Below are 25,667 nucleotides of genomic sequence, written 5' to 3' on the forward strand. Positions count from 1 at the left end.
ACTGCAGATGAGATTTACACATTTCCTGTGCAATTAGGTGAGCAAGGCTGGCTGTTTAAAAGCCATAAATAGCATCTTAGTGACGCTGTTATCATGCCCATCATGCACTTTCTGTATACAGATGAAGGTCTTGGAAGTACCATAACACTCCTATTCTGTATAAAACTGAATCCTGCCTAAGGACAGCATGTGGATAACCTCAGGTGTCCTCACCAAGCTCTAAATAAATGCATTAACTACCATGTGGGCTTATGAAAGCAGGCATGATACTGATAACTCCAGATTGCAATTTGATATCTCTAATTAAATCAGCAGCTAATGTAATTGCTCAAATTTTCCAGCTGTTCAGACATCTGAGATTATTGAGCTTTTTGATTCTGATAGTTAAACTACGTGGTTTCATGCACACCATGTCATTAACATAGCATTCAGGCCTGTGCATAAGTCTTGAGCCATCTCTCTCTCTCTCTTTTTTTTTTTTCTTTGAAAGAGCCAGATGTTATTATATATTTTTTAAGTGGTCTGCAGAATAGTTCTAAAGCCTTCCTGAAGGTCTTTCTAAGTTTTTGTTGGACTTTGGCTGCTTTTTCACTGATTTTCAGTCCAGTTTTTATGTCTAACCATTGTCATGGCATGTCCTTTTATTCATTAGGTGACTTAACACTGGCCTATGAATAATTCAAGCATAAAAAAGGGACCAAACTCTAGTGCTGTGTCTACACACAGAGAGATTAGCAAGTAACAAATTTTAAATGTCATCTTTAGACACATTTTTAAGCAATATGAAAAATGCCCAAAACAAACAAACAAACAAAAGCCAAGAAATTTTTTGGTTCAACATGGATGGATGAAGTCAGAGAGGTACAACAGTAAGCGTTTACAGCCATCTGTAAAACATGGTGGAGGATTTGGGGGCTGCATTTAAACCAGTGGTGTTGAGGCCTTCTCAAAATTAATGGGCTTATGAATGCAGAAAAGCCCAGTGAGATTTTGACACATCATGCGATACCATCTGGAAAGGAACAGCTTCATTTTTTTAGCACGACATCCCAAACACACTATAAACACAACTGTTCCTAAAGACTACCTGAATTGACATGAAAGCAGCTTTAGCAAGTTCAGGCTGTGATGAAGAACAACGGTGATCATACCCAATATTGACTTTCAAGCTTTTTTGAATTGTACAAACTCTGTTATGCACGATTTAATAGATTGCTGTAAAAGACAAAGTTATAACACTGATGACCACATCGACACACCTGTTGAACATATTTGTTATTCCCATGCTTATTCCCATGAGGGTCTCTACAAATAAAAGGAATATTTTTGACTAAAATCTTCTAAATTTGTATGCATGTGCTAATATGTTCATCAATAATAACATACCTAACATTCTTAATAGCATAAATTTAATTTGTATCGTTTGACACAGAACAATAAAACTGCTGAAAACCCAAAAACAAATCAACAAATCTGGTTTAATCATAATAATAAAACAGAAAGTAGAAAAATGTTTTTCCACATGGTTTCTCTTTGAGAGCAATCTGTGTGGAATTACCAGAGGCTGTCTCAGTGCGGGACATCTGTTCAGCCTAAAGTAAGGTTGCTTACTACTCAACACGCAGATTGTGATTTTTGACTGAGAGCAGCCTCGTGTCCCTCAGTGTCATGGCCTTGCATAATCACGATGTCAGTAATATAAGAGGCGATCTGTTCCGCTGAGTTAATGACACACAGCAGAGATTCATTTTTTGACCTTCCTCTCTTACATACTGCACAGAGTATATGTCAAGTTAATTCATCATCTTTTTCCCGCTCTTGGGCTGAACTCTGCAGCACGTGTTGACGCACCGAGTGAGGCTCGGCTCTCTAAGCTGTAATCTGCTCTCTGTGCATTTCAGCATTAACATGTAGAGGGATTTGATATTGTGTAAGCCACGTTCTGTTGCGAGCGTGTTAGGCTAGCTTACACAGCTGTTGCTGCAGATCAAAGCTGAGTTGATGGGAAGGTAATGGCTCGAAGCTGGGAGACTAATGGGGCGACACACTGCTAAAATGTAGGCTACTGTATTCTACAGCAGACGAGCCTAATGCTATAGCAAAGCACTTTGGCATGTATGTGATGTATAGCAGCTAGAAAGAAATCTGAAAACATCAGGAGTTTGAAAGTGAATTAAAGGACAATTTTAAATTTAAGTAAGTAACAGTAAAAGGGAATAAAGGGAACACAGATATCGAGAGTAACTGGGCTACTACACTAACTGTATGAGGACAGAGACTGCAACTTTTCAGGGTAAAAAAAAAAAAACAAAAAAAAAACAAGCAGTCAGCTGTCACAGCTGCCAACAGCATTGGGAGGAGATGGAAGGAACAGGGGATTTGCCATGTTTCAGCTCACCAACTGTCAATGTGTCAAAGTGATGCAGAAACATGCAGAAACTCGACTCTTTTCATCTAAGTCGTGATGCCCTGGCTCTTTTCCTCCATACAGGTAGGCAGTAAGAAGATGACAGTCTACAGGTAGTCTCCTCCAGCCAATTAAAAAAAAAAAAAAAAAAGCCCGCCACATTGGGGCTTTTTTCCAGCACAAATATATGCAACATTAACAACATAAGCATCTCTGGGGGGATTCAGCATGCAGTGAGTGATTTTGCACTTACAGTCATGTCGTCAACATCAGTGTTGAAGTGTATGTATAGAACCCCCCGTATTTACCCGTTGCACTACCAAAAACTGTTACACTACTTGGCACATTGCTTTTGCAGAACTCCAAAAACACTGACTTAGATGTGCTGTTTTGTAATCAGTTAACAAGAAAGGGTTAAACCTCACACACACGCACCTGTGTCACAAACACCAGGACAGTTGGTGTTATTTTTGTGACCAAAAGGTCACACCTAATGCGATGAAAACCAAGCCAGAACGAAATGTTGGTCATTTCTTGGTCATGTTTACTGTGCTGTGTTCCCTCTCACCTTGTGTGGTCCGTGTCACCGCTGTACTCTCTCTGAGGTTTCGAGTTTCTTTTGTTATTGTATTTTTGCATGTTCAAGTTTAAGAGTATAGCAATAAAAGTGGCCTTTTTGAGTTTACGTTCTCCCTCTGGAGTCCTGCATACGGTTCCATCCTCCACCTGCCACACAGCCGAAACATGACCAGATGAATAATGGATCGAGGGGAAAACTGAACTCTTAAAAAGAATCAAATGAAACAGATTAGAAACTCACAGTTATGATTCCAGTTTAAATTTCACCTCATCCCTCTTCTTTCTTTTCAACACATTAAATGAACTTAAAGTAATGGATGCTTCACTTGCAGAGTCTCAACAAAAACTGAAAACGATGAACTCCTCAGTTAGTATTTACTACACGCTTCTTGTGCTGAATTGCCTACAGGTGCTTGTGATATTACATCCACCTCTTGTGGCATAATAAGCAGACACTCACACACACCAAGGCAGAGAAAGTCAAGTGTACTTTCAGTGCCACACAGTCATGTGTGCAGGTTGATTAATTAGCTCAAGTCTCCCGCACACACATAAGTATTCTGACTGACACACAGCCCTCTCAATGTCTTGTTTTAGCTCATCCACAAAGCACTTTTCTTTCTTGAGAACTACCGAGCTTGTGGTGATCTCACTAGCAAATTCATACTTACAATTATTTTTCTCTCTCTCAGCTTTCTTCGACACCATCCTCATTTTCACCAGAGCCAGTTGCTAATAGCTCTCCCTTACAGTGTAGATTTCAGCAGAGTCAGAATGTCAACAAGCCCGAGCACTGATGGCTGCTGTCATGGGGAGCAGAGGGTACAAGTTGGCCTTACTGGTTTACATAGATACTTTCTGAGTGTGGGAATTGTAAAAGTCTCATGAATGCATCACAGTGGCAACATACTTTAGGCCAAAAAGCTGTGCACGTACACTATACAGAACTGGTGGAGATGAATGAGATGAATGAATTAATTTGCTTTACCCCACTGTTTAATGTTCTCCCCAGTCAGCCTTCTGTAGTTCTGGTGGCTGGCTAAGATTCATCCAGTGTCACAACCAGTTTACCAGTCCATGCACATTCGCATCACAGCCAGAGTCTGCAAGCTTCAAGCATGGCAGGGTCTTTATTTGCAAATGCTGCCATACACGTGCCTGTTTGCAGTCCTCCCATAAAAACCAACAGCACGTAGCTCAAAGTAAATGACATCGTGCATAGGAGGAATGCTGATTGGTTGAAAAGTGGTCTAGAGAATTAAAAGGATGACAGTGGAGTTAAAAAAATGGGAGAAATGTGAAAAAGAAACTTTTAAAAAATGACCAGCAGCTGCAGAAGCAAGAGACTTGTTGTTTGTGACACTGCCCCCTGGTGACAATAAACCACTACAACATGTAGACAACACACTACGAAGCTGTCTGCAGGTAAAAACCGACGCAAACAGACACAAACGCATTGCATTCCTGCAAATCTGTCTTTAGCATTCGCTTGAGGCAGGAAAGAGAAAGAAATTTAACTCTCACATGACATCAAAGCTAGTAAAAAATAAAACCACATCACAGTAGAGACATTAATGGCTCTTACACATCCTAATGTGATACTGAGTTGGAATATAGCCGCCAACTACACCACCAAAAATTTTCACCATTCACGGTGTTACCAGCTGTAGCACTGCAGTAAGTCCAGTCCGTGATCCGTCAATAAATCATCGCATTTCATCAAGCTGGACAACATCCAGCTGGTCGGGATAATGATGTCAGATTTTTCCCAGAAGATTAGGAAACGGCATGGGAGAAGAGTGTTTTGGGCAGTTTTGATCCAGCTGTTTGTGCAGACATTACCTCAAGTTTATTTACAGAGCTGGGAGATGGACCTTATTACAGATGAAACAAACAGTCAACTGGAACAAAACCAGCATTTTAGATAACGGAATAAGTGTGGGAGATTTTCAGAAAAAAAAGGCTTCTAATTGTTAGTCAGCAAAACAAACTTCAAAAATTTAAATATTTTACAGCTTCAATTTTTTTTTAAAAAAGAGGTAAAGTTATGTAACCAATCAGTTGTGAAAAATATAATGTTACATGCTGCCACTGAGTCTCTGGGAAGGATAATACAACTCACCAAGAGAAAAAGATTATGGTTGCACTGACGGGGTGATGATAAGATGGATATGTCATATATACTAAGATTAAAAAGGCTTTGATTGTGCACAGTTAAAGTGAAGCACAGCTTGAGAAAAAAAAAGATGGCAGAGCTGACTCTTAAAATAAATATCAGAAGGCTGGTTGGAGAGAAACAGAATAATCTCCTCAGACACAGCAACCACATCTGTCAATGAAATCAAGTGAAATCACAAAAAAGACTTGATCTGGTCAAAGATCTGGGCCGATTGTGAAAATGTAATCTGGTTGTGAAATACATATTGTTTCTCCGTGAATGAGTCACCTTCATTCACAGGTTTCAGAGTGATCCTTGACTGATAATACAGAACTATTTACCGCCTACGCCTCAGTGTGCTGAATGAGAAACAGAAAGAGGAAAGAGAGAGAGGGCGCCTTTCACTCACATGCTAATCTGAACATCTCTCTGTCTTCTCCATGTCAATCTGCGAGTGGATCAAAGCATCTGCTGGACAGATGACGCCATTCGCACGCCGAGGCTGGTGCAAGGGTCACTCTCAACCCACAGTGCAAAAGGGACTTAGGGTGTATGTGTGTGTGAGTAAGAGAGAAAGTGACAGTGAGTGTGTGTGTGTGTGTTTCCAAGCCTGAAGCCAGACTCAGAGAGCCTTGACACCACACATGCTGAATCAGAAGCTGAGGTGCAGAGATGGGGGAGTGTGTGGAGTGATGGTGAGAGGGAGGGATTAACAGGTGCTAGTGAGTCATTGTCACTATTAAACGCAGATACTTCTTAATGCATTAGTGCATGATGGTAAAATCATATATACTCATTAGGGAGAAGGTGTGAGTTTTTTTTTTCCTGCGCTTGCTGAAGCCACCGACCAACTGGCCGCTTGGTCCTTTAGTTTATTACTATTATGCATGGAAATTGTTCTGATTTAGGAAAGTGTCAAAAACTGATGGAATTAAATAAAATGAAGTGCTCTGCAGGTTTTTAAAGCTCTGTCGGTGAGTAAGTCCTGTATCATCACTGAAATTCAAAGAGGTTCATACCCTATTCACCGTTTGCCAAAGCTAGCCGGTGGATTATGGGCGCTAACAACATGGCAAAACTCACAATGAGCACTTCAAGCTAGCAATGTAGGTGTACATGTTAGCAAGAGCGAGAGAAAGGGAGGGAGAGATAACAGAAGCACAGAAAGATAGAGAGGAATAGTTAGGCATGAAGACAGAGCAGAGTCGAGGAGATACATGGATGAATAACAAGGAAACAGCCCAGGAGTGCTAGAGAAAATGAGCAATGGGCCTCAGAAGGTGGGAGAAATGAGTAATGACTGTTAAAGTAGTTAAATCGAGATGAAGAGAAGCCAACAGAGAGTAACCGCATTAATAAAAAGTTGAACACCAGGCATTAAAGATGTGCTCTTTCTCTCTTGATTGCCTGGGATGTAACCGCTTTCACCAAACTGTACTGGGTTTATGTTTTCTTAAACCACTTTAATGGCGTTTGATGTTATTTAATGAAGAAAACACGGAAATTTTCGAGAGGAGGTGCTGATCACAGAGTATTGTCGCAGGAGTTAATCAAGCATTTGAGACAATGCAGTCATTAAAAACAAAGCTTTTGATTACAGTTTGTGAGAGAATATTAGCGTGAGAGTGCTCCTAGTCTTCTAATCGGCTTTGCGAGGGAGCATTCATTAGCAGTTCTTTCAGTCTGGTGAAGCTGAAATGTGAGAACACCAGAGCCCAATTGGAGTATTATGTTTGCCCACTTAAAGAAGATGAAGAGCTGGAGATGAAGAGCTGGTTTGACAGGATGGGGAGTTTACAGTGTTTTTCTTGCAGCGGGCGGTGTGGCCGTGCTTGACCAAGGACAGATCGCATCATGGCCGGCGGAAAGGGGAGGCTGAGGTTCAACTGTTACAGCAGGGTCGCACGTGCGCCCCTGACAAGGATGCTGTACCCCGAGGGACCTTTGTTCCAACACCACCCTGAACCAGACAGCGTCACATGCAATTTGAGGAATAAAAGAATATAAATACAGGCCATTTACCATAAAAGATGACCAATGAGGGATAATGTTATCACACCTGATGTGTAGATGCAAAAAACAAACAAAAAGTGCCTCACATGTTTTATACTACAAATAGATGAATGACTCAATATAGTCACTATTGTAAAATCAATACAGTGATCTTACAATACAAGAAATCTCTCTGTCTGTCTGTTCGTCCGTGAACTCCTCCCAAACCGTCAGGAGCTGAGCATCCAAATTTGGCAGGTACATCTCAGGCACCTGAAGGTTCTTATCTACATTGCGACACATCATGTTGCCTAGCAACGGCATAAAATGAGCTGCTTTTAGCATTTACGTACATATAACATCTTGCAAAAACATCGGATGATTTTTGTTTCATACAGTACCATCTAATTTATATCCACAAAAGCTGAATTATGCCTGCCATATTAGGATGTCACAACGTTGCCTGGCAACCACCAAGTAATAGGCCAAAATGACCTGGGTTTGGCCTTTATGCATCTATAATATCTTTATTTCAAGACAAAAAAATCTCATTTATATCCATAAAAGTTCAATTATATGTGTCCCTAGCAACTACCTAGCAACAAGCTAAAATGACCCATTTCCAGCAAACTAGCAACATCCACCACCTCTGTTTTTGATACTTTTCTCAATATGGTCAAGTTTATCAGCCAAAAGCATGCACAGGCACAAAGTTGACAATTTTGTCACATTGGCATGTACTAGTACGATATTTTTGACATAATGTCTAAAAGTGAATGCAGTCTTTAAAGATTTTAAAACACATGAGAGAGGTTTTATTATCTTTTTATATCTGACAGCTTCATCATCACATCCAATAAATCTATCAAATCCTACATTAAATACATCCTAACAGCTACGCTACAGACAGGTAAATGTTGATCATTTAAACAACTCTGAGACAGAACCACATTGTATATACTAATTTACCTACATTAGGCCTACAGCATTTTTTCCTTATTGATGTTCGCTTTGGTTGTAAATGGAGTGAGAAACGATTGAATCAGGGTTAGATTTAATATTGCTTTTAATTTGTTCATTTTTTGTAGTTTTTCTGTGGGATTATATAACTAACAAAAATAGTGCGGTAAAGGTTATATCACCCATCGCTATTTCAGCAGATGTTTTGTGAACACATCATTATAGAAGGAAATGTTAATTTATGCTGGGCTAAGTTACTCATCATGTATTTTCATGCTTTACTCTTGTGGACTCTCTTCCTTACACTTTCTGTGGAGACTCTAAATATAGTGGATAAATCCTGTAATTAATTCCTACTTCAGTGTTTACACACAGAATCACACTGAGCTGTGACACGTCATAGAACTTACTACATATGCTATATATATTATTTGACTGGGAGTGCAGATAGATGCACTCAGGTGTATGCACAGAAAAACCTGGAGTCATGCAAAGCATTCACTTACATCTGTATCGGGACCCTTGTCGGCTCCGGGACACGAGAAGGTGACAAACTCATGGCACCGTTTGTGGACCACGAAACAGCAAACTGAGAGAAAAGAAGAAAGAGCAGAGAGTTTTACAGGAACAACTTATGGCACAATATTGTGAGCTGTTTTGTCTTACAAGTTTATGAAGGCCATTCAACCATAAAATCTGCTTCTTTAAAAAAAAACATTTGCATTCACAAAAAAGTACCGTCAATCCAAGTTTCAGACAAACAGTTACGAGATAGAAGGAGACACAAAGAGGAATGTACTTGTCCATTGTCACAAACAAATGCAAGCAGACAAACAGACTGAAATGCATGTGTACACCCACACTCACACCCACTCAAAAAATGTTTCTGCAGCTCTCGGCTCTTTACAAGCTGTTGGGGTTGATACCAATTGTATCATTGTCTCCCACTGAAATGGGATCCGCCTATACCAAAGTGTCACTCAGCGTGACACGGCTGACATGACATCTGACGCTGCTATCAAGTCAGCGATAGTGGCATTTACATTTGGACTCTGCCGCTGATCTGGAGGGGGAGGGGGGGGGGGGGGGGGAGCAAAAATGTGGACATCTGTGACAGCTGGCGCGCGAGCTGACTCCCTCTCCGTCTCTCACTCTCTGTACCCAACAGTATTTTTCTCTTGCATTGTTTGAAATTCTTCATTCTTTCTTCTTTATCCATTCTCACACAATCTGTCTGCTTCGCTCATTGTCAAGCTGCCTGCTTGCTCATGTGCACTACTGCGCTCTCCCACTATCATATATGTGTGGTTTTGTCTGTAATTCTGCCAGCAAAGCCACACAGTTGCCAGACAATCTGACAAGCATTGGTTAAACAAGAGAAATTAGTTTGCTGCCGTCCAAGAAACAGCAGGGGTTTTGACTGAAAGGCAGTTGTATCATTCTGCTGGGCTAATTAGATACTTTTCAAATAGATAGTTAGATACTCATTTAGAGATCATTAGCATAACTGTGAGCGTCTTCAACATAACGCTTTAGCGTAGCCCTAATCCTAAACTAATAATCAACTGCGATTTCTTTTTGTGTTCTTGCCTGTGGTTAGTGCCGAGCTGGTGGCAATGTACAGTATGAATTCATCTCTTTGAGTAATAAACACAAAATGAAGCAGAGAGGGAGGGGATGGCACACAAAGCTCAGCAAAAATAGTAGCCCACAGTGATTTATCCCTGCTCTGAAGCTGTCATCTGTGCCATTTGTCATTTTCATAATGTACAGTACACAACAGCCAAACCAGGCACTCAGTACAGGTGTAAATGCAAACAGTGGGGATTTATGAAATCAGGTCCATCCATGCTTGCAATATTGCTATATGAATCTTTGGTCTGTCATCGCACACATAAAATGCTATGACTGAGATGGGATTCACTGATGTAGTTAACTGGGTTAAAAACTGTTGTGAAAAAGAATTTCCAAAACTATATTAAGGGTGCACTTGATTATCACACAATAAACACAAAGTCAGTTAAACTTCAGGGATATCATTATGTCCAGTTAGGAAGCAGAAACCTTTGTGAATCAGTTTCACCTTCTTTCGTATAAATTAAAAGTTACATTAGGCAGAGTGGAGAACCTCCAAAAAGTAAAGGTTTAATAGGTGGTTTTCACAGACCATTGCTCTCTTTCTGTTAGTCCTGACTGATTTTTCTGTAGCTTTGCCTTTTGCTAGTAGCCTAGTCACTCCTGCTAGCATTAGACGCTACCATCAGCCCTTTTAGGTTGCAGAGGTAGTTCAGCTTCTTCAGGATACATGCTATCACCACGCTGTCATCTTATTACTATAATGTACTTGGAATTCTGTACACCACTAAATAAAAACATAATAATCACATAAGTATGATATGCTGCTAAATATGTCTATTAATGACAGTATCCAATGCTAGCATGCTAAATACATACTAAATCCTTAGAATTGCCAAAGAAACAACTTTAGGCCAATGGGGAGGCACCAAAAACTGCACTTCCTCAAATGTACACTCAAGACCGACTCCAAAAGCAACTCAATCCCCATAGACTCCTATACTGAAAAGCCAATTTTACAGCAAAAATGAATGCTTATGCAACATACTCATTTCAATAATTCTGAGAGGTAAAGCCATACATTTCAATGGGCATGACAGATGTTTGTGATTGGAGAATTTAGTCACTAGTGATTAGCTTGACATGACCTCACTAAGCCGATTCACTGAACTGGACTTTTAAACTTTATTCATCGTGTTAAGACCTAAGAATCGTAGGTGTTCTATTAAACATTCTAGAGGTCTACATGCAATAGTTTTTAGGAGTTACATTTTTGCATTTTGTTTGTATGTTACAAGTACTTACAGTAGTAACAGGTATCTGTGTCTGTGTGATGAACCCATACAGTTTATCAGTGTCCCTCACTTGCCAAGTTACAGTGCTAGTCTTTAGCCATCCTGCATTTGTTTATATCATAAAAAAAACAAGTCAAGGTATGAACCAGTGTTAAGTCTACATACAGCAGATAACGTAGCAAAGAACCAGTTTTAAATTGATGCTTTAGTCAGTGTGTTATTAGCAGCCTGTTGGAAAGCCACATAATTTGTTTTTGGTGATTCCCAAAGAGCTATTAGTCAAAAATTTGGCATATCTCGGCAAGGTGTGCAGTGTGTCCTTAAAAGATTTGAGGTAACTGGATGACAAAAGAAGAGAAAAGAAGAAGGCTAAAAAAAACACTACAGATGAACGGTGTCTGAAATCATATTCTTAAGAAATAGGGAAAAGAGATGTATCTGGGCCTTCAGTTCAGGGCTCGCAAAATCGCTAGCCCGACGTCCCGGAGCTAGCGATATCTCCGGTCGGCGACCAAAACCGAGTTGATCCATCTACTGTTCACCAAAGACGTAGCTATTTTGATCGAGTCTTTAAGAATATGTAAAAATGAATTTGCTAGATCTGTATCAATGTGTCAGATATTATTTCACGTCTTATTCTGAATTTTAGATGACTGTTTAGCTGGAGGAGATTCATTTCCAAAAATGGCCTACATGTTTCCTTGATGTGGCAGGGCTCACACAACAGATAGCATGATCATTTAAATGCAAATTTGCCAACCCAACCACCTTAAATCTTTTTTACTTTTAACTTCTAAAAGGTGAGATCAAGGTCCCTTTTTTCTTCAAAGCAACTGAAAAACACCAGTGTTGAATTCACATTAGACTTCTTGAAAGAGCGTTTCAACATTTTATTATTTCATTTTTCTCCTATCGGTGCATGCTGATTATATTAGTAATTGTTTTGGTGCTGACCTCAGGGCATTCATACCCACTTCATATCCACCTCCAACTTGCCCAAAAGTCAAACTTTCAGTCCTCCCATCCCACATCCTGCCCACTCAGCCGTCATTCAAATTAAGAAAACATTTGCTTAGATGCAAAGGAAAAGCACAAAGCACATAAAATCTGCTGCGTGTATTTTCATCTTCTCTAACACAGAGTTTTACTCAGCAGGATTAATTCTGAGTGCAATCATCAGGTTTTTCTTTTTCTCCCTGCAGCCTACTAACAATATGTGAATCACGCGTGTAATGACGTCTGTAGTTCTCTCTCTCTCTGCCCGTCCATCAGCACTCCTCACACCCTCGGCTACACACCCACATGCCCATTACTGCCTCTGTTTAGTGCTGATCCCTGACCGTTTGAATGTCTGCTGGTAAGCTGAGCTGACCGACTTGACACTGATCCCAGTTCAGAGGTGAAGGAGGGCACCTAAGCTGAATATAGTGGAAGGGATAAATCTAGCTTTGGACCTTGTGCGCCTGAGTCCAGGAGAGTGTGCACGTGTCAGGAAAGCTTAACCACACTTACACAAGTCAGAGACTGTGCTTCTCTGCAACTATAATCCTTGGCATTGACTTTCATGTGCATGCACACAGAATGATACACACATAAATCTAAAAGCCGTCTTACAAAAGTAGAAGCCAACACTGCATGCTGCCGCGGCTGAAACACTGAAGCTCTCTGGGAGCTTATGGGAAGTTACATGCACTCAGTAATTTCCATCTATACAGTGCTGTGCAAAAGTCTTGAGTCAACCCTTACTTCATTGAATTTTCTTCCAAGGAGCCAGGCTTTATTATAAATTTTAAGTGGTCCTGAGAAATTGTTCTCCAGCTTTTCAGAAGGTCCTTTAAAGCTTTTCTTTAGACATTAGCTGCTTTTTCCACCCATTTTGCTTCCAGTTCTTGTATCTGACCATTTTATAAAGAACTGTTTTGGTTTGGTTTTTTTGTCAAGCCACATAATACCCAACTAAAACAAGAACTCTAAAGCAAAAAGGAAAAACACCTAACTCAAGTAATAAACCACTATTGCATAAACTTAGCATATCTCATAAATTGTTTTAGTGGATGGTTAGCTGTCAAAAAGCCAGTGTTAAGGAAGGTAAACAGAGGGAAAAAGCTGAAGTGTGCCAAATTACACAAGAACTCAAAATCAGTGGCAACAGGTTTTCTGGAGTGATGAAATCCAGAGTGGAGTGAAACAATGAGTTTACACCCACCTGTAAAACATGGTGAAGGTTCTGTCAAAACTGATGGAATTATTAAATATAAGCACATTCTGATCTACCATGTAATACTATCTGAAACGCTTCTGATTGGCTTTATTTCCCAGCAGGAAAATGATCCCGAACACCCTGCCAATGCAGTAAAAGCACACATGGCTAGAAAAAGCACATAATGGATCACTTTTAGTCATGGACAGGCCTCCCCAGAGCCCAGACGTTAACATTATTGAAGCTTTGTTAAAGAGATGACCAAATACTGACTTTCAAGCTCATTAGAATTGTTAAACTGTTTGTTTTGAATTTCTTTGCCTTATATTCTTCCATTTATGTTTATACATCACTGGACCCATTTCACATTTCCCTAAGAAAATATAAAGAAATGATGGGTAGCTCAAAACTTTTGCACAGTATCTTATGAACTGAAGTAACAGAAAATAATTTTCTCTATTTCTCCTGTGTTAAAGGAGTTTTGTTATAAAGTGCTGGAGGAGAACTAAAACGCACTAGAATTAATCTTTCTGGTGACTCAGAGGGATGTGACTGACGAACTCAGTAGTGAGAAGAGCAGTTGTCTCCAAATGGTTTCATTCTCGCGGGGAGAGCTATGTAAAGCAGCGGGAGCAGAGGTGACAGTAACATACTGTATCGTCAGGGATATTATGATTAATTACTATGGGCTTTGTTTTACCAGCCTAATTACATAAGCACAGAGATAAGGGGCTTTGGCATTATAAAGCAGCTTACACAACATAAAAGCGTTCTCGCAAGCGTGCGTGTGTGCAGAAGGTGGAAAGCACATGTTTATATGCATCATCCCAGTGCCTGTCTCTATAGGTGGCATGGTTTCACACATACCATTACATCCTTACCCCTTCTCCTCTGATCCTTTCAAGTGTGTATTTAGCTCTGGCTAATCTGGGAAAATTGATAATCTACCGAGCCACCGTTAATAGAATTATGATGTGCTCCTGCCCAGAAGAAAAGCTTGCAGTGGAGATATGGGAGAGAAAGCGCGCAGGACACGGGCAGCACAGAACCAACTCAATACCCTCCAGACACATTCAATCAATCCAGGTCCCCCAGAGTGCATCTGAACACAAAGAGAAAAGAAGCTTTGATCTGAGATCCGCAGGAGGAAAAGGAGGAAGTGTGTGACACGATGGATGAACAGGCAGAGAAGGTGGAAACAAATCCACAGGGGTTCCCGTGACTGTAGAGATGGATGCTTCCAGTTAGAAATGCTGCTCAAACAACAGCTCATCGTTTTCGCTATGAAATGTTATCGAGGTGATGCTGGGTGACAGCTTCTTCACCTAGCCCTGTCTGGGAATTGCTCGCAGCCTCTCATAATGCAGTATCTTTTAAATAAACACAAAGACAGGTTTCGTCCCAAGCAGGCACGTGACTGTGTAAAATGCTCCTTTTTGTCCCCTCCACCCTGATCTCGACTGTGCTCGTTCTGCAGCAGATCTTCTGTCATTTGATGCAAGACAAATGTCAGAGAAAAGGAGCGGAGAGGAAAAGAGAGGTTTCTTGTCCTCTCTTAGTTATTTTTAGGGTTGGTTCTGGCCAGGGCTGGAACAGCGTGTAGTGAACTGTGACGTGGTGAAAATGTGAGGAAAGACATTTCCCCTGCACTTCTCTTTCACCTGCCTGGTGGACGCTGTAAGTGGCACGCGCTGATACAGACATCCAGCCGCATCAACGTATCTGAGGCCGGCATGTGTGTGAGAAACTGAGAATGATGAATGAAAAGCTATTGCTGCCACAAGCCTGCGCAAGTACTCAATGACAGATATGGAAAAAGCTGAAATATAACCATGTACAAACGAGCCAACACAATGCATCCGGCAGACAGACGAACTTCTAGCCTGTGTCAAGTTCTCGTCAAATTTTGATGCACTTCAAAGGTCAGGGAGAAACTATATCCATGAGTCACTTTACCATCCTGATTACTTGCACTAACCCTTGGCTTTTACACTTCAACATGCATGAGTTCATTTGGATTTAAAGAGGCTTGTTAGAGGTTGTGAGCAGTCTGGCTCTACCACTTGACTGAGCAACCTTTTGGAAAATATAGAAATCTCCAATATTCTGCTCAGCATCAGATCGTGCGAAAATATGACCAGATGAAATCACATTTCCGGACAGAATCCATAGATGCATAAACAAAGTTGGACATCTGTTCTAGAGGTTTTGACCGTTAAAGGGTCCCAATTTTTTGCTTGTTTGCAATTGCTTTAGTCTCTAGGAGATTTGCATGGTTTCTGCAAGACATGTTGACTAACCATCAAATTGTGAAACTTGGAAAAAGTGTTAAAGTTGTGCCTTATTACTACAACCAACACATTTTAAAAGGTGGAACTTTTATACATTCTCAAATTTTCAAGTTTCACAACCACTCAATGGTTATTTTGAAGACCAGTTGGTACTCCGAGCCCAGCCGTAGCAGTCAGAGGTAGCCACAGAGTCGCAGACTGGTCTCTAGGACTATGTGACTGAGGCCTCATACTGTATACAGTTGGGGAAATAATTGATCTCCTGCTGAATTTGTAAGTAAGGAAAACATCACCTAGTACTTTGTGGAAGAAACCTTGATGGCAAGAACAGCGGGAAGATTTTTCTTGTAGTTGGTCACCAGGTTTGAACTCATCTCGTGAAGAATTTTGGTCCCCTACTCTTTCCAGAAACTTTCCAAATCCTTTCAGTTTCTTGATTGCTAAGTTTGCTCAACTCGAAGCTTGAGTGAGCAAACTTAGAAACTCGCCAGGGGATCAAATAGTTGTTTATATAATTATGAGGTGAGCTGATAAAAGTCATTTGAGATTTTAAAAACAGGAAAGTCATCAGTTGCCCATTTGGTAAAAATGTGCCCCAAGTAATAGACTTGATCAGAGTTATAACTGTGAGAACACTGTTGCCGACTAAATTGTGTCAGTATATACATCTCTGTTTTTGACACTGCCACTAAGAAATGAAGTACATGTGCAATATACCGGCAAGCAGCATCTACATGGAGAGGGGGGAAATGAACGGTGCTGAAGCTACAACAAAGGCCTGGAAATTTGATTTCCGGGCATACATTCAATTATGCATAGTATGGGCACATAAAAGGCAGAGATGCAACAATAAGGGCGCAAACAGAGAGTTTACATGAGCGTGTAACCTTGAAAGCAACAATAGAGCTATTCACAAAGACCACTGAAGGAAAAAGAAAACAGAAGATGAGAGCGGAATGGAGAAATAATAGAGCTGGAATTAGAAGATAGTGAAAGATAAGATTTGATGAGGACAGAAAACAGCATTATAATCTTTCTCCTGTCATAAATTTGCAAAAAACTTCCCCAGAAGTCTGTTTGTGCCTACCAATTATTACTGTCACCACAACATCCTGCTATTTGAATATGCATGCATGCAAATGCAATTGTTTATAAATGTGCACATAAGACATTTCTGCTTGTTAGTGGGAAGTTGCAGAAAACAGGAAAGAAAAACCTTAGCCGAGGTTCAGCACAGTAGTGGTGCGATAGTATAGATAGACACTGGATTGGTTGGAGAAATTCAGATGGAGTTCAAGGTGATGCTGGCCTTGTCAGATTGCATCTTAGTACTCGGTGGCCTCTCCTAGTTTCCATCCACACTGCACTGCAGGATGACAGTTGATGGCATTTATCATCTTGGCCCCCTGCCTTCTGGGATCTGTCTTTAGGTATGCATGTCTGGATGGGTAATAGAGTAGACACACAGAGCAGTGATGGTGTCCCCAGGTACGAGCTTCTTTTCATGTTTTGCATGTTGTGATTTGTGTTTCACACATTCCCCTCTTTTAAAATAAACCTACTAAACAGCCAGACCAGACGTGTCGAGGAAATTCCATCTGTTATAATACACTTCCGTGTGTTTCCCCATATATCTCCTTAGTGGTTCACGCCAGGAGCAATATTACAGCTTCTGGGATTGCAGTTGGTTCATTAGTGTACAGTGTAGACTGATCTCAATAAATCTGCACATGAATATGCAGAATCTATAGGCAAGCCATGAGACCTTTGGTACCAGAAGCTTCCTTGTTTGCATTCACAGCCAGCTTGTTATTTGATATGTATTGATTAATAACATTTGAATGAGCTTTAGCTGCATGCAGATAAACATAAAGCACAGGTGGAACTAGATTTGTTGAAATTCAAGCGTGAAACCATTGTTTATTGTCAGATGTTAATTTAGTTTTTCTAGTTTTAAGATTTTTTTTCTCTCATATTAGCATTCAGAAACTCTGACTAGGGTATGGAAGGGTTGTCACCAGAACCAACACCAATATATAAACAATAACCAACAATAGTCAAAATTTGAGACGATAACACAAGGCAAAAAATGGTTTTTAGTGGTGGAAACAAGCTTCCATTCTAATAGATACAGGATACAGGAATTCATTGCCAGAGTGTTTGCTGGCCTCACCAGAAGTTTACACAAGTAGTTTACACAAAGACTCTGTTTGGATCAGCTGGTTTGCTGTGTTTGTGGCATGCAGAGTGCCCTCTGGTGGACAAACTATGCCACTTCAACAAGATGTTTGAAGGGTGTTTCACCTGTTTCTTCTTTATCCATGTATTTTTTTCATTATAATTTATTTGCTGTTATAAATGCCACACATCAGCAAAAAAATCCTAGATTGTATGTCAGTATGCTAATATTGCCATTTAGTTGCTAGCATGGATGCAGACTTCTTATTTTCCAAAATTTTAGCTTTATTTACACCCTCATAATATATTTTGGTAGAATATTCTGCATTGTTAGACAATCACATAAGATTGTGCATTATTAGGAATGATAAATAGACCACACTCAGTCAAATATGCACTCTTTGCAGCAGTAGTAGTGTTTGTATAAAGGATGGCCACAGGGGGAAGGGATCAATTATTTTAAACTAAAGGTGGGAGTGTTTGGCTGCTAGACATCTCTGAGTCACTCAGGGGAAATGGTGATACTGCCTCATGAATTTAATATGACTCTGAAAACAAATGCACTCATGTGCACACATAGACTCACGAGTACACGGGTTAACGCACACATATAGGTACGCAGATGCATTTTTACATTCTTTCGGTTGTACACATTTTGAATGTGCACAGTAATGAAGCATATATCAGGGACGTCTTAACACACTCATCCTTAAACTCGCTTGATCTCAGTCACACAGGACACACACACAGCACGTACGCGCACATCGGGCACCACTTTGTCTCGTTCTCTTGTCTTCTCAATTACTCACAAAGACACACGCTTGGACATATATTTAAACCCAACCCCATTTCAGCGAGCGATGTACTGTCTGCAGGGGTCTGCCTTAGAGCACCCTCTGTCTGCATATGGATCAGATATCACAGCAATAGTAATGTCATGAGCTTGGTTAGCTGTTAGAACTCACAGTAGAATGACTGCTAATAAGAGGTGCGAGCGTCTACAGTTAAGAAAGAAAGAATCTTTCTTTCTGAATATTGCATTCATGCTATGACGCAGTCAGTTGCCAGAGGACTTCTGCGTGCTCAACCTACACACAGAAGACGCGACGAGGCAAAAGCTAAAGGTCATGGCAAAGTCCAAGCCTGGTGCCGGGGGAGACTCTGATACCAAACATCAACATGAGAACATCTTCTGCTCCTACGGCACTGCACGTCCTAGACTAATTTGTTGAAGACAAACGAATCCAAGGCTAAGGTTTTTGCTGAGAACAACCTGAACCACAAATAATGCACTTCTTTCCCCCTTCATTTCAGCTTCAGCTGCTTCTCCTCAGTTCTCACTCAATTTGTTGTTTTTTATCTCTAGTAGAAAAAAGTGAGAAGTGCCCAAATGAAACTTTCCATAGAAAACACCTCGATTAGCTCTGTGCTAGAAATAAACACCACTTAGGATGTAAACACATTTACTCACTGAATATGATTATATAACAGTTGCTACTACTGACCATAGGTTATCTGACGCTACAGGCAGGAAGGCTGCTGCAGGGCTGTAATGCCAGCTGTTACATCTGATAAAACGTGGCAGCTTAGCAGGTTGGTTCGCCTGCTGCACAGATGTGCCAGCACTGATTTCCGTTCATGACCTTCACCTGGCTCAGATTCTCGCATGCTTCACATAAATGTAGTGAGCAGGGTTGCTTTAAAATTTCTTGTACAAGACGAGTGAAATGCATTTATGATGATATTAAGTGTTCCTCAACAGCGCTGAAGTACCAGCATGTAATCTGGCCTTTCTTTGATAAATGTACCTGCTGGGACTGGTTTGAGCTGGGGGGAGGAAGACAGAACAAAAGGCATGTTGTGGGTGAGAGTCAGGTATAAATGTTTCTATCAGGGAATATTGAGAAGTTTAACTCCTTTAAATGTTTTATTTTGATAGGATAATAGACAGGAAAACAGGGAATGATATGTCCAGGGTAGACTCAAAGCCAGGCTCGTGCAACCCCCTGGCAAATGGGTCACCTGCTCTAAACTGAACTATAGCAGCCCCCTTGTAGTTTTATTCTTAACTTCAAAAATCATGATTCCTGGAGGAGCAAAATAGGAATTTATTTACACTCTGCTCTAAATACAGGCCCTGCTCTCCTCAAGATTTGCTCCAAGTAGCTGTTTTTAGAAAGCACATCAAAGATCTCCCCGCTGATCAGAAACCGCGGCATCAGATCAGTGACAACGATGACTGTGTTGCAGGTACAAACACGATGACTGACTTACAAAAAAATAAAAAACACCTTTTGCGGGTAGCGGATTGGAACGAGAAGTCAGCTTTAATAACAAGTATACCTGACGGTGCTTTGGTTAAGAAGTGTGAATCATAGCAAATATGCTGTACACATGAATCATGATTTCTCTGCTGGTGCTGGGAGACTGGAGTCAGGTGAAGAGATGCTGCCTAAATTAGGATCAATCATCCTGGCCTTTTGCAAATATGAAACACTGGGTATTTTTTGTGAATAACAAGTGTTTGTTTTTTTTACAGTAAATTAGTTTGTTTATTCTCACAGGTATACATATACACAACTATGAGTTTCAAGTTAATGTGTCACTTTTGACTCTTATGCAACACCAGGGTGATAAAAGGCATTAAGGTGTTAATACACATGATAAAAGCTTAATCAAATGCACTTAATTAAGCGTGGGTGTGTATAATAGTGTTGTGAGTCAGTAGTTAGACACCTCCTATCTGATCGGCTGATGAGCTGATTCTGGGTCAGCTCAGGTGAGTTTTCTCCACAGCAGGTGACAGGACAGGCTCTCGCTGTGAGGTCTGCCTTCTGCTACAACATATGCAAATGCGCATGCATTTATACATGCAGATATGCATGGAGGGGAATGCCAAAAATACCTTTTTTTCTTTTTTTTTGGGCCACTCCACCTCTCTGGGAACTCCGAGGCCCTCCCAAGGCCTATCTCCCCTCACCACACTCCCTGCCGGTAACTGATGCCCTCAGGGGTCGGTGCGTGGGTGGTTCTTGGTTGGTGGTTGGTGGGGCTTGGTGTCTGGGGCTGGGCGCTCAGGTATGTACCAGCTCACTCCCGGTGACTACTTGGCGGGGCCTAGTGCCTGTTGCTCGGTCAGGCCTCTTCCGGGGCAAAGGGGGCCCTCGGGCCTCCGGCCTCTGGGCCTGCGGCTCGGTTCACTCTGGCACAGCTGGCTGCCGGCAGAGCCGGCGGGCACGTCACTGCAGCCCCCTCTGGCTTCTGCTCCATGACTACTGGGTGACCCCTCATCTGGGGCTCTCCTCAGCCCTTCAAAGGAGGGTGGCACGGATGCCCCACCGGTGGTCCTCCTTGGGCTCTCGCACTCTGGGGCCTCTGGATGTCTGGAGCCTGGATCTCCTCCATGCCTGCTTCATGCCCTGGGGGACAGGGCTATGGCTCTCTACACCCTCTAGCAGACCATTACATGGGGAAACCTTTTGAATACAAGCGCGCTGATCCACACAGGTGTGCACACGGGTGTTCACTGTTCATAGACATAAACTACACCTTTATTGGCTGCTATTTCCAAGCACATTGTGCGCTGTCGGTCCTGCTTGCTACACAACAACATTCAATATTTAGTATTTACTGCTGTTTACACTTAGCTAGATTAACGTGATGCTGTTGTGTTTAGTATGTTGCTCTGTTTTTTTTGCTTGTTTTCTCTTCTTTTTCTCTCAACAGGTGATCCAGGAGTTTTTTTTCTCTACTTTCTCTTTTTAAGTGCCCTTTCTCACTGTCCCTCTCCCCTTCTGTTTTTCTTTTCCTTCATCTTTCTTTCTCCCTTTCCTCCCGTCTGTAACAACTGAAAATAAAATAAAAGAAATAATATCAACAAAGGTCGATCAAATGGACCAATACGGCAAGGCCGTGATGATCCATTTGGCAAAGTAAATCCATTGGGTATCTTTGTTGGTCTTCAGACAACAATTCTGACGGCTAAAGAACCAAATGGGACAGGCAAAAAAAAAGAAGAAGAAAAAAAAAAGACAGCCTCTTCAAAGATGCAGACCTAAACAGATTTTAGACAGACACACACACGCACACACTGACACAACCCGACACTCACACTCTGTCCCTCTCTTAAGCTCTTCTGGGTGTTTCTCTAGCACAAAAACTGCAGAGCCCCAGAGAAACACAGTCATGCCGTATTGAGGTCAAGAGGTTTGAGCCAGTAAAACCTGGCCGTTGTAAGAAGAGGAGAAGCAGTCAGTAAACTGTAGTGTTGCTTCAGCCCCTTTATTGCTGATTAATGGCACTCGGCTGAGAAAGGGAGCATGACTCTTCTCATCACTAGGCGTCTCTGCGCCTGGCTAATTGGCCTAGTTAATCCACACGCCCCGCATCCAAGGCTGTGCGGAGCGATTAGTCAGCCTGTCGAGTGCATGGCTCATACCATTTGGAACTGAATAAGGGAGAGAAAAAACGAAAGGCAGCAGCTGTGGCGAAATGGCATTCTGTGCTTTCTGCAAGATGGTTTCAATTAGCACCTGCTACCTCCCACGCCACCCCGTGCTTTCTTATTATTTTTTCTGTTATCTTTAATTTTTTCTCCCCATTCAGTTTCAACAATTACTTTTCCAGCACCGCCACTGTGAAAACAAACCTATATAATCTACTCAAAAAACTCATAGAACATCTTGTACTTCGTATATTTGTGTAGATTTCACCCCGTGTTTTTAATAACGGGTATCTACACTGAACAGCTATGATGATCTAAAACATATTAGGTAAAGTCTATGTAGCATTTCCTAATGACTGGTGAGCCCAGTTGTAAAATGTAAACAATATGCACTCTTGCAAGACATGTCCTTGAACTTTGTTGCAACAAACCTTTAACTTCCCCAGCACGAACACTCCAAAGCAAATGTTCAGGGAAGCTTAGCCCTACTTGAAAAATTATTGCCAGAATTGACAATATAGCGAGGTAACAAGTCTGTCTGTCCGTCTGTCCATCCAATTATCACTTATCCGAGTTGCAGCAGTCTAAGCAGACATGCCCAGACGTCTCTCTCCCCAGCTACCTCCTCCAGTTCACCTATGAGGAAACCAAGGCATTCTAGAGCCAGACGAGAGACCATAATCTATCCACCGTGTCACTGGTTCTGCCCTGAGATCTCCTCCTGCTATACATGCCTGAAGTGTCTCACCTAAGGTGCGTCAAGAGGAGGCACCCTAGTTGGATGCCCGATCAACCACAATTGCCTCCATTTGATTTAGAGGAGCAGCAGCTTTACTCTGAAAAGTATCAACAAAGAAGACAATGGCTCACACTCAGGGTTCAAAATCCAAGAACTTCCTGCTTTCCCCACACATTAACACTGCTAAAAGTTTCTAAATATCTCGAGCTTAAAAGGAAAGGGCTTTAACCAATGCAGTCCTCCATTGCAATTTTATGATTGCTAGATGAGCTTTTTGGTTGGCTCTATAAAAAAAATTAATCCACCCATCAGCATATACATGCAAAAGATTTTGCTTACATGATACACCTAATATAGCTCTCTCCTATATCTTATCTATTAAGATTAAGTAGCCAAACAAAAGTCACCACCTGGATTTAACTAAGCAAACGAGTGCCTCGGAGGATGAAGTGATACATTCATCATATCTAGTGTCTACTTTAAAAGCCAGTGGGGGCAGTGTTGTAATCAGGGGATACTTCAGTTGGTCAGGTGCATGTTCAGTAATGTTATGTGCCCAGGTAAAATTAGTCTGCAAACGACCAGAATATATTAAACGGCCAAGTTTTGCCATCAACATTTTCTATTTCCCTAGTGGCAAAGGCATATTCTGAGACGATCATGCCGGGATCCACTAGGCTCAAACTGTGGAAGAGCAGGTCAAGAAGCATTAGACATCATTTTCATGGATGAACAGACCAAAACATCCAGACTTAAACCCGTTTGAGAATCTTTGGGATGTGCTGGAATCCATCTTTGCCATTATCAACGCAAAAGAAAAAGAAAGAAAGAATGAATGAAACGCCAGATGGAAATGAAAAGTTGTGACACTGCATAGGCATATCAACATAATGCCATGGCCATCATCAAATCTAAGGGTGGGCAAAAAATATTACAGTGTGACTTTTTTCCTTTTGTTTATAATAAATAATGGGCAGGACTTCTTATATTATTCCTCGTATACACATAATTATACACGTTCTGTACTGCTCTACATTATGCAATATAATTTTGGAAGTTGTGCACTTATATTCTGAGATGTGAGTAGGTGTTTAGGTAAAAGCTTGTGAATAACATTGAAAGTATTTAGCACTAAAGTTGAGGATCTAAAGCTATTTTAAAGCCACCAGATTGTGCCAGAATGTGGTCCTAGCACAGAGACATGAGCGGTATGTTTTCATCTTTTCAGATCAAAGAAAACTAAAATATTTCTGGGCCAGAATGCAAATTCCAGGTCTAGTTGGAGCTGCGAAAAGTATGTTCTTATTTTTCAGCCTCTTTTGGGACAGGAAAGTTGGAAAAAGATATGCAGTGCACGGTTTGATAGACTCGAACCTGGGTCTCCGCATTAGACTTACACTGTATGGATTTTGGGGTTTTTATTTAATGGGACTAGAGCAGTCAGAACTGAACCTGTAGAAACAGAGTAGATTTTAGGATATGTTTGCTCAATTATGGCCTTTCATACCTGTAAATAAAGAAGGTCCTGGTTTGGTACCTTTGCAAAAAAAAAGCACACCCATTCCATATTCTTATTTATTATTTTCAAAATTCAGCTATTTCAGAAGTGTAAATGGTTCATTGGGAACAAATCTTTTTGCTAAAACAAAGCATATATTGAAACCAAAAGTGTAACAATAAAATACTCTGAAGTGGTTTTGAGCCTTGCATCCTTCTCTTCATTTCAACTGCTCTCCACAGTTGGGTAATTCAGCCCATTGAATACGCGGGCCTGTATGTGGTTAACCTCACTTTCAGATACAATTACGCCCACCTCTCTCGCTCGCCTCTCTGTCACCGTGTTTCTTACTGGCCCTCTCTAGCTACAGGTGAAGAGCTGCTCTTACAGATCGAGGCCTAATTTTTCTCTCAACAGCTTCCATTGCCACATCGTTCCAGCGGGATCTGCTCTTTCCATCCAGCCGGCCAGAATCAAAGAGCTGTTGACACAGTCTGAACTGACTTGTCAAGGCCACCGTGTCTGCATGACATTCAGTTTGCATTACAGAGCCTGTGAGTGTGTCGCAGTGCTGATGCACTTTTGTGTTATCTGCTAGATGGAAAGAGACCGGGCATTAGGACACTGTAGCCCTTCAGTATACAGATGTGAGTGTATAGTATGGGAGTAAGTGTCAGTGGTCCTGACGTGTGTGTTTGCCACATGAGATGTGGTTGATATATAGCTTAGTATTACTTCTATGTAGACAGACACTTTGCTATTTTTTTTGTACGTGCAATAGCAACTGCAGAGTGTGAATACTTACACGAAATACATGTCTGCAACTGAGCAAGACCACATGTTCATTTCAGGCAGATATGCAGAAAAATCCACACAAGTACAAAACTCACATATGCATTTTCTGCTCTCGTGTGGTTTTGCTTAGTTGCAGACATATTTTTTGTTTGAATAGTCAAAGATTGCAGTTAGTAAGGTTAGTAGACAAAAGCTCTAACAATCATCATTTCTTCATCTAGCGTTTCCTTAATCACAAGGGGCCACTAGAGCAATTGGAGTCCTGTTTCCTCTTAGTCTGTGTGTTAAGCAAATGTTTTAACCACTACACTAGAAAGTCACTACAACATAGACTTATTTTAAAATGAATTCATTACATTTAATCATTGTTTGTAGTTATAATCATTAGCTGATAGGTCTATTCAATAGCAGGCTGGTAGTCTAGTCAGTGGTGAGAACAATGAAATTATATCAAATTTACTTAAAGGCTGTTTAAATCTGACTGAGGAGGAAATTTCCTACATTTTCAATGTACACCTGATGCAAATTTATCTTGCAATTAATCATTTGTTTGCAT

At 41.1% G+C, this 25,667-nt stretch overlaps 1 protein-coding gene across 2 annotated transcripts in view; it reads right to left on the bottom strand.

Moving 5' to 3' along the window:
* The window catches only part of prkcab (protein kinase C, alpha, b), a 117,928-nt gene that overhangs the window by 70,887 nt on the left and 21,374 nt on the right, over nucleotides 1-25,667 (bottom strand). For both annotated transcript variants that reach the window (XM_026165054.2, XM_026165053.2), the window contains exon 3: nucleotides 8,603-8,685. In XM_026165054.2, coding sequence (XP_026020839.1) covers nucleotides 8,603-8,685 — 83 coding nt within the window. The remainder of the gene's footprint in view (nucleotides 1-8,602; nucleotides 8,686-25,667) is intronic.

The sequence above is a fragment of the Astatotilapia calliptera genome, chromosome 4 (genome assembly GCF_964374335.1).
Source record: "Astatotilapia calliptera chromosome 4, fAstCal68.1, whole genome shotgun sequence".
NCBI lineage: Eukaryota > Metazoa > Chordata > Actinopteri > Cichliformes > Cichlidae > Astatotilapia > Astatotilapia calliptera.